Raw genomic sequence first — 14,079 nt, forward strand, 5'->3', positions numbered from 1 at the left:
GACTTTCTTCCAAACCCTTTGAAGACAATGCAGGGGATGCCAGTGCCGCGCCGCGAAAACCGTCTGGGAGGAGGAAGTGGCTTGGCTCCCAGTGAAGCATAGCAGAAAAGAGGGAAGCTAATCCTGGGACATTGGTTTTATGTAATCATAGCCTATAGATAAGCAACCGCAACTTTACAGGCAAATAAACAGCGTGCATTTATACTGCAGAGTGCCTTGTGAATTCACTTTACCTGCTTCAGTTACAATCCAAGTGCAAGAGTAGCATCAGCGTTCTTTTTTCTTTATGAGACTAATGTCTGGGCTTCTTTGATTTTTAAGCATTTCAAAGAATAAAGGGAAAAGAGACTAACCATATATTATAAGACAGACTTTGATTTCACCCAAACTTGCCATGCTTTTGACACATTTTCTTGTCTGTTCTGTAAATGTATGTTGGGATGAAATGTTCGAATGAGCACTGCCATGCATGTTTAGGTTTTTTCTCTCTTTTTTAAAGCCCTTTGATACTGCATGCTGCCGTGCGGACCCGTTTGCTTTGCTTGGTGAGCACTGTCGTCGTTTTACAAGGGTTTTCTTTTGTTTGAAGGTAGATCACGCTCAGAACATTAGAAGGTACACTTGTGATCTATGGCAGCAGGAAAAGTAGAATTTATTTCGGCATCTCCCAAATGTGGCAGGGTGAGGGTGGTGTGAGGAGAAAGACGTTAAGGGGCAATACCATTTGCTGTGCAGATGCTAGGGGTCTAAGAATCCATAAGCTCAGACATGCATACAGTTGGCCCACTGTGCTACAGGCTCTGCCTCCGCAGATTCAGCCAACCATGGATCGAAACTATTCGAGAGAAACATTATGTTGTTGCTGACATGCCCTGTGTAGTTAGGCCAACGATGGCTGCATCTGTTACCAAACATGTACAGACATTTTTTTTCTTGTCATTGTTCCCTAAACAATACAGTATACCGACTATTTACATGGCATTTACAATGTATTAGGAAGTATAAGCAGTCTAGAGTAACTTAAGGTATACAGGAGAATGTGCGTATGTTATATGAAAATACTGTACCATTTTATAAAAGAGACTAGGGCTTCCTCGGACTTCGGTAATTGCAGGGGACCTGTAGCCAATCCCCCACCAAGGGGTGACTGTATTTAAATCCAGTTGCTATGAAATCCAGCTGCTGTGAAACAAAGGCTATCCTGTCAGTTGACTTGACTTTGAGAAGATAGTGGGAAGTGGGGGTAGTATTCTTTTACAGATACAACGAGGAGTAGCTCATGAGCAATAAATGTCAGCAGGCCTCTCCATCTGTTCCACGTCACAGAAGAGCAGGAGAAGATGCAAAGCAATGACTCAGATGTCTGAAAAGACCGGACCATTGGAAACCAGTGGTCTCCAAAGCAGTGTGTGCCCACCGCCCTCCCCGGGCATGTGGGAGGAAAATCGTAAAGCTTTAATTTTTTATTTAAAAAAGAAAACAGATTGTAAGCTTTGCTAATGGTTACTACATGGATTGGCATTGGGGAGCTTATTTGGTCTCTAAGTTAGAGTCACAAATTAAATGTCATAGAGCCAGAATGCAAAGCCAGCCTTTTGGCTTTTCTGATTGTTATCATCAAGTCCATTTGCCACAAGATGTGACCGTAGGCCCAGCGCTCTTTCTGCTGCAGTCTCCTCTTCCCCCTGCCCCCCGCCCCCGGGCACGGGTGACTTCATTCAGTGGCATTTGTCCAAATGGCAAGGCACCTTCCCACCCTCCCCAGTGCCCGAGGAAGCCCCAGGTCCAACCTCTAGGGCTCCTCCTAGGGGCTCTGCATCCCTGGCTTTGCCTGACCTGCTCTGGAGAAGTCCTCCAACTACACCCCTGCGTAGCTCCATCTGTACTGTCTATGGTACTTGCTTAGGATGAGAAACTCCCAAGTCTGTCCCTGGGTGACAGTCAACCCCACAGCACAGGCTTCCTGCACTGAGTGACACGTGACTGAGTGAAAGCCAGAGAACCTTCAACCAAGCTTTTTGAAACAAGAGCCCTGGGTGGGAGCCCCTGATATCCTCTGTCTTGATTTTCCTGTCTCCCTGTGCTTCTTCCATTCTGAATATTCATGTCTGTTTCTTCAGCCTCCTGACAGTCCCCGTATTTGTTACAGGGACTTGCACAACCCTTTTGAGCCTATTTGACATTCTCGGCAAAGAAAATGGAAAGGGATGCTTTACTTACCAAACAAGGGGAAGTTGTGTTTTGGGGAGAGAAAAAAACTAATTGCAGGCTAATGGGGTGGCTTTGATGAATAGCACCATTGAGAGTATGGGGCAGAGAATCTTGCACCTGCCTGGTAGCAGGTCTTCCTGTGTAGATGAAATCCTAACGAGCGCAGAGCATCAGTTGGGCTTTTGTTTTTGATTTGCTAAGGAAAAGCGAGCTGTGCAAACAGGTACTTTCCTCCTTTCATGAGATCAGCCTGGTTGCAAACCTTTCACTAACTTTGCTTTTCACCTGGGGGTGGATAAGCACAGGTGGGAAGTATACTTGCAGAAATGGTTTCTCTGGCTCTTTGGAGGAGTGCCTACTTACTCTCAGTTTTCTCCTAAGAGAAAAGCACAGGAATCTTCATTCATAGACAACTAGAATTTTCTCTCGTGCTGGAAGGCGAGTTTGTTACGGGAAAAGGGGATGCCGATGGGTATGGTGTGTCTCGAGGCCAGCCCAAGTCCAAGTGGGGCTGTACTTTGCTGAGGGCTCTGCTCACCGGACACTCTACAGCCTGACTTCCCACGGCCCATGTTCCTATGGGAGCTTCCGAACACCTATACCCCGCTATCTCTGCAGGTTGTCCAGCATTTCTCCTATGACAAGACCCCCCCTACGTTCTGCTGGCCTCCGGCAGGGTGGTCCTGCTTCAGCAGGGTGGTCCTGGGCACAAAGGAAAGTAGAGTAGCAGGGGCACTTCATCGTCCTGCAGGGAATCACCTTGCCAGTTTTTCCCCTTAAGACCTTTTTTAAAAAAGATTTTATTTCTTTATTTTGGAAAGAGGGGAAGGGAGGGAGAAAGAAAGGGAGAGAAACATGGATGTGCAAGAGAAACAATCAGTTGCCTCTTGCATGCCCCTAACTGGGGACCTGGCCAGTTGGCATTATTTACATGGCATTTACACCGCATTAGGAATTATACATTGTATTAGGAATGTGCCCTGATCGGGAATCAAACCAACGACCTTTTGGTTCACAGGCTGGCACTCAAACCACTGAGTCATACCAGCCGGGGCTCCCCTTCATATCTCTGATGGATCCACTCAATCCATTCAGTGTCATGACAGTGCTACTACTTTTTGAACTTGAGAGGTGGTGATAATATTGGGGAGTGGGGAGCTAGTGCGAGGACTTGGTGGCAAAGGGTCTTCCTACAGCCCCTGTCTACCCCTCCTGGAATCACTGAGACTGCAGGAGCATCTTCCACACCTCCACGCGAACTGGCTTCCAGTGAGCTTACTCCAGCTTCATGAACTGCAGGGCGCCCCTCTAAAAGTGGCTATCTTTGCAAGTCGCTTCTATCATTTGGCAGCTGTTGACAAAGGGACTGATTACCTTTGTGGGATGTACCAAACCCAAGGTCTATGGGTGCTGTCCAACACAAATGGGATACAAGCTACACATGTAAATTTAAATTTTCTAGAAGGCACATTAACAAGACAAAAAGAAACAGGTGGTATTAGTTTTGATAACATTTTCTTTAACCCAATATATCCAAAATATAATCATATCAACATGAGATCAATATTAAGAAATTATTGAGATATTTTACCTTCTTTTCTTTGTACTAAGTCTTCAAAATCCAGTGGGTTTCATAGATTTATCGCATATCTCAATCTGGAGTAGTCACGTTTCAAATGCCCACTGGCTGCATGTGACTCGTGGCTACTGTATTGTTTAGGGTGGATTAATAGCTACAGACTTAACTATTGTAAATCACAGCAATTTTTGTTTGTTCTGTGGGGCTGTTTCTTGTCGGTGGGCTGTGTGTGATACTTGTTCGTTAGGTCCCTTTAATAACGTGGGAAGAGAAAGAAACGGGCTCCTCGGCCTACCTGTCCACAGGATAGTAACATTGGCAACCATGTGGCACTCTTTGGATGTGGCCCTTGCTGTAGCCTTGAAGCTGACATTCTGACAAGCAAGCAGGACATCTGTCCCTGGAGAGCCTTGTCTGGGGGAGTGGCAGGCCTGCTCCTGGACACTTCCAGTTTTCAGAGTCCAGTTACAGATGACCATCGGAGGAGCGCTTGAGGGGCGAGCAGACCTGGGAAGGGCTCTGAGAGCAGACTGTGAAAGGAGGAGGCAGAGCAAAGGACCCTGGGTGTGGGACCCCACCACTGTTCCGTTCACCCTGGGGGAGAACTACCACTCTTGGTCATCATTGGAAGTAACTTCAAGTGTGCTGTTCCAGGTCGTTGATTTGTTTCCAGAGATCCCGGAGCTGGAGTGATGGCTCGCTGGATCTTTCGCAAGCTGGCTTTGCTTCCTGTTCCCCTCTGAAAGCAGCTAAATTATTTGGAGTTAAGTTGCAAGAAAGCAGGCATAATTTTCTTTGGCCAAAAGACATTGTTTGTATAATCACTGTACACTCTCTCAACCTTGTTTTGCTCCATTCTCATTTTTCTTTACTCGTCTTGGCAAAACCGGCTGGTAGGCGAATGGCAGGTACATGGGGGTGTTTATCCCAAGTTCATTTTCCCTCTTTCATTGTCCTCCCTTTTCCTTACACTTGGGAGCAAACTATGTCCCTTATGAAGCCTAACTTGGTGGCAGAAGTGACTACTGTTTCATTCAATAGTTGCATTATTTTCCACCGCAGTCTTCTCCGGGCAGACCCTGGGGACTCAGGCTTCCTGAGCACTTTTACAGCCTCTATTCCTTCAAAGTCGCCAGGAGGAAGGGCTCGCAAAGAAAGTGCGAGCGTTGGGCAGCTGGGGCGCAGGCCTTGTCCGTGAAAGGATAACCGCTCTGCCTCCATTCGGGAACAGTTCTGGAACCTATACCCCTCAGCTCAAGTTCAGTTCTTTTGCAGCTGAGCTTTGCAAACCCTTGGGAGAAGGGTTTGCAAACCCTTGGGAGAAACCCTTGGGAATGACACGAGGCTGAGATGGACATTAGTGAAATTAATTCCCTTCTGCTCTGGAGAAAGGCCCTGGTGGGGCATGCTAATTGCTTCAGGCAGAAAGGACTCCTGGCTCTGCTGGAGTTTGTAATAGAAGAAAGATAAGTAAGGCAGCCAGAAGAGGAAGTGTGGAGGGCTGCTTTGTAGGAGTTTCATTGATTTAGCATCTGTAGGGAAACTTCTTTAAAAAAAAAATTTTTTTTTGATTGGTGAACAGGAGAACATTCAAAACGAAGACAGATAGCGGCCAACTGGGAATGCCCGGCCGCCTGGAATAGCTTAGGCTGCTGCTCAATCATTTCCCCAAACAGGAAACCACAAAATATTAGAGATTAAGGTCACTAGATCATTGGGAAAAGAGCATAACTTTGTCTGCAAAGTATTATGATGGGTTGTAAGTGAGCCAAAATCTGAGCATACATCTCTGGTCTGAAAATGCAACAGCAAAAAGCCAGCCTCCTCACAAAAGCAGTTTGCTTTCCTGTTGTATCAAGAGACTAAAGCCTCCTTCTGCGGCATTTTGGTAATTTTCCTAATAAGTGGTGGAGTAAACAGGCAGATAGAGGGAAGAGTTTTGTGTTCTCTGTCAGTAATGCGAGTGTTTTCATTTGGATTGAAAAAGAAGTTAAAGTTTAGATCAGTACGTAGCTCTCACATGATGTATTTCCACTCTTAGGCTGTTCTACTGGTGACAATAAAATGTTCAATATACAGTAAAATGCACATTTATGTACATGTCTGCCCCCAATCCCTTCATTCAAGACGTCAGGTGTGTCGGCGCCGTTGAAGCACAGGTGTCTCTTTTCCCCTTTGAGTGTCAATCGTGGGGCTCCCTCTAACTTACCTGAAGTCCAAGCCTGAGTGCTGAGGGTGTGGGATCTTTTTGGATGAGTCTGCAGGTAGATTGGCTGGCACATAATTTTTGCCTAATGCAGTTGGTTGCTTTATATTTGCCCAGAAAAATACCTTTCAGAGGCATACACTATGTAAAATAAGCATTCCTCATCTTCTGACTCTGTTCGCTAGGTCTTTCCTGAGAAGAGGTTTTTTTTTTCTGACAGAGTTAAATTTATAGATAAACTGCTGATTTATATACATCCAGAACTTGACGAGGCTGTGGTCTGAAATGTCAAAATGACTAGATTTCAGAAAGATGTAAGTGAAACAGACTTTTGGTGACCCCTCCTGCAAGGGAAACTTAGAGAATGAAAGGGCAAACTTGCCTTTCCGCTTCTGATTGTTCACTGTTTAGAAGAGTTAAAAAAAAAATCTGGAGCATCACCAGGGCAAGGGTCACATCTTTTCCTATCTGTCCCCTGAGAGCCCAGTCCTTTGCTGTTGAGTGAGCAGGGATTGCATCCGAGCAGAGCAAACAAACGCAGCACATTCCTTGTGAAAGTCATGCTCTCTTCTCCCGCTCAGACAAAAGGCCACTTCCCTTCCATTTTGGATGGAAGTGATATTCGCGGCTTATGGATCCAGGAAGGAAATGAAATCAATGGCAAGTGTTGGATGGGGACCTATTGATCTTTCTGTTTTGCCTATGACAAAGACGTGGATACAGAGAAATATTTTTCTCTTTTAAGAAAAACAAGAGCAATAGCACTGAGTACCTGACAACGGACGGCCCTTGCACCTCTGTGGGGGTGGGGTGCCTCTCCATTCAGTGCTGAATGTTTATTTTAGAAGAAGCGCTTTGCTGAGCCATTATCAAATTATCAAATAAGGAAGAAGCTGACCTAACACTCACTGAACTCCCAGCTGGTATCAGGCACTGTACTAGGAGCTGTGTGCACATGGTCTCATTAGTTCTCATGGCAACGAGATGCAGGTCTTACCATCTTCACGTCTGGAAAAGGGACCTGAGGCCCATGGAGGTTAGGCCACGCGTCCAGGGGTCCCAGTTACCGCGTGCTGCTGAGGCCTGTGTTTGGGGGCCTGATGGAGCTTGGGTTTGGATGTCATGCTGTTCGCAACAGGAAAACAACTCTGGTGACTTGAAGCATGAAAGGAATTGAATTAAAGTCATAATAGATCACAGAATTCACAGAAAACCTAAAGAACTGGAGTGAGGAAAGATAGGGACCAGGGAAAATTCTAGGGATCCAGGTGGCAAAACTAATGGCCAGATTCATCAGGAAATCCTAACTTTGGTCCCATGCTCCTCCCTGGTGAGAAAAGGTGGGACTCTGATTGACAGCCTCCAATAGGGCTGTATCCTTTGAGGGATTGGAGTACAGTCCTCATGAGAGGGAAAAGTGGACCTGGGCAAGCCACAGCAGCAGACAGTCCCTACACAGCATTACAGAAAGCCTTTAAAGAGCACAGCTAACTATACCTTCTAAGTGTCAATATGGTTTATGGGGTGCCAGGCACTGCACGAGGGCTGTAGATGGATTGAGTGCTAAGCGAGCCTCCTTTGCTAGGAGCTGATGCTATTCCACAGCTGCTTCATCAAGGCCACTCCCTACAGCAGAAGGGAGGCATCTGTCACCAGCTGAGCAATGCCCTTGCACACGTCATTGTCCATAGAGCCAACGCGAGAAATGATGGAGGTATGTCATCAGACTTGGACAAACAGACCCACACTGTTTCTGAACTGAAGATAGGAGCTACATCGTGCCCAACTAGCCATCCGTCTCCAGAGGGGCAGAGCATTTAGCTGTGGGGAGTCAGTGCATGCTTGTTGGCTGGAAGGAATTCAGCTCCTTTCCGAAGGAGTTCTAGGTAGAAGTTTGGAAGTTCGGGATCTAGGGTGCATTCTGGCTCCTCGCCGTGCTACAGTTTCCTAAAGTGGAGGTGAGCTATGTAACACTTCTTATCCCGCTCTCGTGAAGCAGTGGGAGGATAAAGCCATACATCTGTGAAAGTACTTCAAAAAGGAAGGAACATAATAAAAATGTTTTTCTCATCTCTGCCTTTGGACCAAAAAAAAAAAAAAAAAAAAAAAAGATGTTTGTAATCCAAATGACCTAGTGTCCTCCCTTGCGAATGCTTGAATTCCGGAATGAGTTTTTAGGATCGTCTATGAATGAACTAAAGTTATGCTTTTTTTTTTTTACCGAGTTGTCATGAAAAATTGAGAACTAGTAATATTTGAGTTTGCATACATTATTCTGCAGTGAAGCCCATCTTTTTGCCAGACAGAGGTACCTAACCTCTTACTGTTACTGTTTTGTTTTATTTATTTTTTTCATTATAAAAGCATCTTAACCACATTTACCAAAAAGAAAAATCTAGAAAATAGGTTAAAATGAATCAGCCATACTTAAACTACCTTAACTGCTGGCATTTTGATGTTTTCTTTTCCCAAGTGGGAAGCATCTTTTTATGGTAATTATAGAACACCAACAGTGGAATCGTAGTTTCTCATTGCTCTTTTAATAAGGAGTATTTTTCCATGTCTTTGCCTAACCATCAGTTTCAACAAGCTAAGCAGTCAGATCTCTAAGTACTACTAGAAAAGAAAATTCTCTGAGGAGGCCTCCCAGCTGACCAGACGTAAGTGAGGCTGTGCTGTGGGCAACCAACTCCAGCCCCGTTCCTACTCCATGCTTTGTGAGACTCACCACCGACACGGAAGTGGAGCTCAAAGCTGCATTCATGTCTGTCTCCACTCTGTCTTTAGACCCTGTTGCTTAAAATACCAGCAAGCCTCAGGGGGAGGTTTGCCCCAGACTGTCCCAGTTTTAGCCTGAAAGTCCTGCATCCTGGGAAACTCTACAGTCTAGGAACAAACCGAGACAGCTGGTCGCCCTACAGAGAAGAAATGAAGCAAGTGTATGTGTGCAGCCCCTACATTATTGGCCAACCCCCCAGGGCTTGTGCCTGGTCCTCGAACATCTCTGACTGTCAGGACGTGGGTCGCCCACATGTGCCCGTGGGCTTCAGGACCACCCAGGCCAGCACTCCGCCCACCTGGCTTCTCAGCTCACTAGCACTGCATCCTGGGCTATGTTGCCCACTTACCCAGCCCCAGAGACAGCTGGGATATTCCTGTTGGGGCTGTCCAGAGTAAATGTGACATTTAGATAAACGCAAAAGCTCAAGAATTCTAATATTTAAGGCTCACAGCCGTAACATGCCAGCTCTGAAATCACTTCACTTGATCATTAATCTGACTTCTTTTTTTGGTTGCATTTGACTTATGTGCCCTTTAGAAGTTAAAAATCTTTTCCTTGCTTTGCAGCGGAAGGATTTCCCTTTGCCCCCCAAGGTGGGCCTTCCACACATCACATGCACAAAATTATGCTGTTCAGCCCATCACTGCCTCATTCCAGGGAATTAATGCTCCAGTTTATGACAAGTCTGGGGGAACCAGGGACACAGCTCAGGGATGGGTTTCATTTCAATTCGGTTCAACAAACATGCCCTCTAATGCTTTACATCTGAGCCTGTTTTTGCTGTCATCTGTGGATTTTCATCCCTTAAAGATGACATCGATTGGGTGAAATCCCTTAAATCAATTTCAAAATATACTGATGATAGTAAGCAGCCACGAGAGATGCTCAGAACGACGCAAGCTTCACATCCCATGGAGAGGAAAACGTCCAGAGACACTTGTGCATTTGCTAGTTAATCAGCATCTTCTCATTGAGGTCTAGCAGAGGAGTTACTTTATAGATGATTATCTTTGTTAGTCAGCTATAATCAGGCCTTCCTAGAATGGTGAAGCAGTTAAGCCTTGTTTGCTGGTACAGATCATATATAATTGTTTCCATACTGTTGGCAAAACAGCTGTAGCGGTTTCGCCTGGGCCCTAAGTACTCAAGGTCTTTGAGGCAATGCCTTTGTATAAACAATGCACATTTTTATTGCTATGGGGGAGTCGAGTTTTTTAAAGATGCTTTAAATCGACTGGGATTTTCCCCTTTGGGTTTCTGCTGAGGGGAGGGGAGGTGGCGGTGGTGAGGGATGACATGAAAGACCCCATGTTCTTGCAGCGGAGGCTGAGGGCCCTTTCATCTCCAGCCCAATCCCGGCCCGTGCTGCTTGAGGATTTGCAGTGTGTGAAGGTCCTGGGCTGTTTAATTATGTGTAAGCCTTTTAAGAAGCCTACACCAGGAAGGCGGAGCTGGAAACACATGCAGCGAAACATTTTATATCCAGTTTGAGGATTCAACCAAAGGTCTTCACTTGAGCCAAAGCAGAGCTTCCAAACAGATCAAAGGGACCGTCGGGTTGAGCAAAACCTCCCTGCTGGGGATAGAATGGCAATGCTTTATGAGCATTAATATTGTGCTAGTTGCATAAAAATAGCCTAAGCAGAGTAGAAAACAAAGGAGGAGATTACGGAAATTTCTACCACCTCCATTAATGAATCAGCTGTATTCATTGTTTTTGGAAGTTTCATTTCATACATGTGAATACCTGTTCTAGCCATTCCTAACGGTGATGGGTATTTGACTTCTGGCTTTCATACTTGGCTTTGCTGTGACGAGCACTTGCAGCATCGTGCGCAGTTCCGTCAAACATTGTAAACGGCCTTGCACTCTCCCAGAAAATTTCGGCCGCGCCGTTCGTTCCAGCACTCGCTAATCATGGAACTTTCAGACTGTGTTCAAGTGTTTCATTGTAACGAGGCTAATGAATATAGTTATATATTTTTTCACTTCTTGGGGCTTATTTTCATAAAGTACATTCCAAAAATTGGGATTACTGGGACAAGAGGTCTCCACGTTTAAAGCCTTTGTGTCCAAAATGGACCGCCGCTCCCCTGAAGAGCAGAGCCATGCTCCATTGTCCCCGGAGTTTCACAATTCATCAGCACTGAGGGAAAAAATCATTAAATTCTGGGAAGACAGGGCATTTCTCATGGTTGACAAGGGGCTATCTTATTTAAGCAAAGGAGGTCTTGGAAGTTTCATGGCAGACGGTCGTCTCCAATAGGTAACAATTATGAGGCACCTGCACTTGTCTGTCTGCCTCAAAAAATTGTAGCTGTCACTGTAAAATCAATGTGGGAGAGGAGAGACACGTGGGTTAGCAACCCCTCCGGAGAAGACCCAGCCCACCAGCCACGGCGGGGTCTGAAAGCCAATGGCAGGGTCTGAAGGCCAAGTTAATGAAATGCAGGCTGCATGAAGATCCTAGGGGCTCACGTTCCTCAGTTCCATTAAAACGTGGTAACGACAGTCCTCCTCTTTGACATAGTCGTACGTCCGAGTGTGTAACGTCCCGGAGTAATGCAGCACAAACACTTTTGCAACCAAAAGTGGCCTTTAAGTAGATTCCTAGGAAGAATCAGACTTTTGGGTGAATGCAAGGGTTGAGACAAGACTTGAGGTTATTTCAGGTTGTCGGTGTGTGTGGCCACCTGGAAGAAAATGACCCCGCTGCCCTGTGGGACCGGCCTCTCCGAGCATTGACTGCAGCGGAGAAGCCCACGGTGGTCCCTTTCCTCTCGCACATGTGCATGTGCACACGCACCTTCTCTACCTGGATAGAGTCCCTGGCTTCACTTACTGAATCCTGCATTTTTACCTGCCTCAATTTCATCTAGGTTCTCATGTACAGTGGCCAACTGGACATCCTCGTGGCAGCGTCCCTCACCGAGCGCTACTTGATGGCCGTAAATTGGAAAGGAGCCCAGGAATACAGGAAAGCAGAAAGAAAGATTTGGAAGATCTTTAAGTCCGATCAGGAAGTGGCCGGTTATGTGCGGCAAGTGGGTAACTTCCATCAGGTACGAAAATGCTGCAGGGCCTGCGGGTGGTGGCATGGGACAGTGGGATTGACGACAAAGCCTGAGAGCCAGTAAGGCGTGGCTGGCCTCAAGCAGAGTCACACGTCAGCCAAAATGTTTCTTCTGTGGTCCTGCCTTCTACAAGAGGAGAGTGGTCTGAGTCTGTATTAATGTATCAAGGCCAAAGTGTAGGTAGGTCTGGTTCAACAATCAAAAAGATAATCCTCAGCCCCAGAGGGGGAATCCTTATGGAAAGAATGAGTCTACTGAGAACAAAAGGAAACCTGAACGAATTACACAAGGAAGGGTCGATGCAATCTCTGCTGGCAAATCTGGGATCACACTTGGATATCGCAGGCGGCCCCGGTGTGACCTCCACTTTAGGGGTGTCCACTGTGCCTTTGGTTTGCAGGTCTCAGCTCCTCAAGGATGTGCAGGGCTTCCCCATGATTGTATGAAGATTACACTGTTCACCTCCAGAAAGTTTTTGGAGAGATTCAGAAAGCCCTTCAGTAAGCCTTTGCGTAGTTAGTCAAGAGAAGAAATTTAAATCTTTTGGATTTGATTGTTTCCCCCCACAATGTTTTATTTGAGGCAACATTGGGACCTCTATTCTGCCTCTCCGGGTATTTGCAATTACAGTTTCTAAATGCTTGAATTTTCCACGAGGCAAATGCATGCTCCAAACAGAAATTAATCAGATGCTTACTTCCTTGAAAGTACTTTGCTTTGAGATAATAAATGAGAGTTCACAAAGAATTTCATAGGGGGTTACTGGGTTATGATATGTGTTACTCATTTATTTTAGAAGAAATGGTAGATCAAGTAAAATTACGTGTGTTCTAATGTAAAAAGGGTGGCTTTGTGTCCTCAACTCCAGCCATTCTAACCACCAAATAACATGTAAGAAATGTAGGTATTGCCCAAAATGTTAACTACCTTGGACAAAGGAAACAGTTGAAAGACATATTTCTGGGCTCCAGTGAGAGGAAACTCTACCTTGGAAAAGTTACAGTGTTATAGTTTCTAAATCGAGATAAATTATGCCCAAGGATTAAAGACTGGTGGAATGGCAAGCTAAATGACTCACCAGAAACGACTCTGGCAGGACATGTGTGAGGTCTGAAAATGGGGCCAGGGAAGGGCAGAAGGAGTGTCTGTTTACATGCAGGGAGTTCTGGAGAGAAGATGGAAAGTGCTGTGTCAACATCAATTTTGTCTCCCCAAAGCTGCGTGCAGCTTTCCAGCCCCGTAACTACAACTTCATGGTAGTTTATAGGTTCTGTTGCCTCTTTGCCCCTGAATCAGCTATTGCATACACCTCTACATATACAGAAATGTCAGTACGAGGCAGTCGTTAGAGACATGAGTATTTGGGTCAGGAAGACCGCGATTTGCATTCCAGATCTTCTACTCGATAGCAACATGACCTTGGGTAAGTTTCTTACCTCTCTGTGCCCCAATTTCCTCTCCGAGAAAATAGGGGTAGAAATAGGACCTCCTTGCTATGGACTGAACTGTGTCTCCACAAAGTCATATGTTGAAGCCCTAGCTTATGATGTGATGGTATTTGGAGGCAGGACAGACAGGAGGTAATTAGGTTAAATGAGGTCATAAGGGCAGGACTCTGATTCTATGGGATTAGTGTCTTTACGAGAAGAGACACACCCGAGAGCCCACTTGCACTCCCTGCCCCACCCCCTCTGCCATGTGAAGACACAGCAAGAAGGCAGCTGTGTGGGAGCCAGAAAGAGATCCCACCAGGAACCAAATTGGCTAGCACCTTGATCTTGGACTTCTCAGCTCTAGAACTGTAAGCTCCAGAACCATGATCCATTTCTTAAACAACAGTCTATGGCATTTTCATCGGATTCTTGAAGGGATTCAATGAGCTAGTAAGCTTAGAGCAGTACCTGACTCGTAGTAAATATTCGCTAGTACTATCATTATCATTATTACCCTGCATCACTTGTAAAGAATGTACATAACAAGAGGAAAATTATAGTGGGTTGGCCAAAAAGTTCGTTTAGTTTTTTCCGTACGGTGGCTCTAGTAGTGCTTAGTTGTCTTCAACTTCATTGGAAACAATTTTGTTAGACTGTATTGTGTCAGCTGTCACATCAGTGTGCATTTTATTAGAAAACATCAAGATTGGTGCATTTTTCTGCCAGCATTTTAATATTGAAGATGGAAGAAAATACGCAACATTTTTGGCATATTATGCTTTATTATTTCAAGA

At 45.5% G+C, this 14,079-nt stretch overlaps 1 protein-coding gene across 1 annotated transcript in view; it reads left to right on the forward strand.

Moving 5' to 3' along the window:
• Window positions 1-14,079, forward strand: part of CPVL (carboxypeptidase vitellogenic like) — a 101,164-nt gene that overhangs the window by 68,640 nt on the left and 18,445 nt on the right. Inside the window, exon 12 of the mRNA XM_024563115.3 lies at window positions 11,658-11,840. Coding sequence (XP_024418883.2) covers window positions 11,658-11,840 — 183 coding nt within the window. The remainder of the gene's footprint in view (window positions 1-11,657; window positions 11,841-14,079) is intronic.

This window comes from Desmodus rotundus, chromosome 6 (assembly GCF_022682495.2).
Source record: "Desmodus rotundus isolate HL8 chromosome 6, HLdesRot8A.1, whole genome shotgun sequence".
NCBI lineage: Eukaryota > Metazoa > Chordata > Mammalia > Chiroptera > Phyllostomidae > Desmodus > Desmodus rotundus.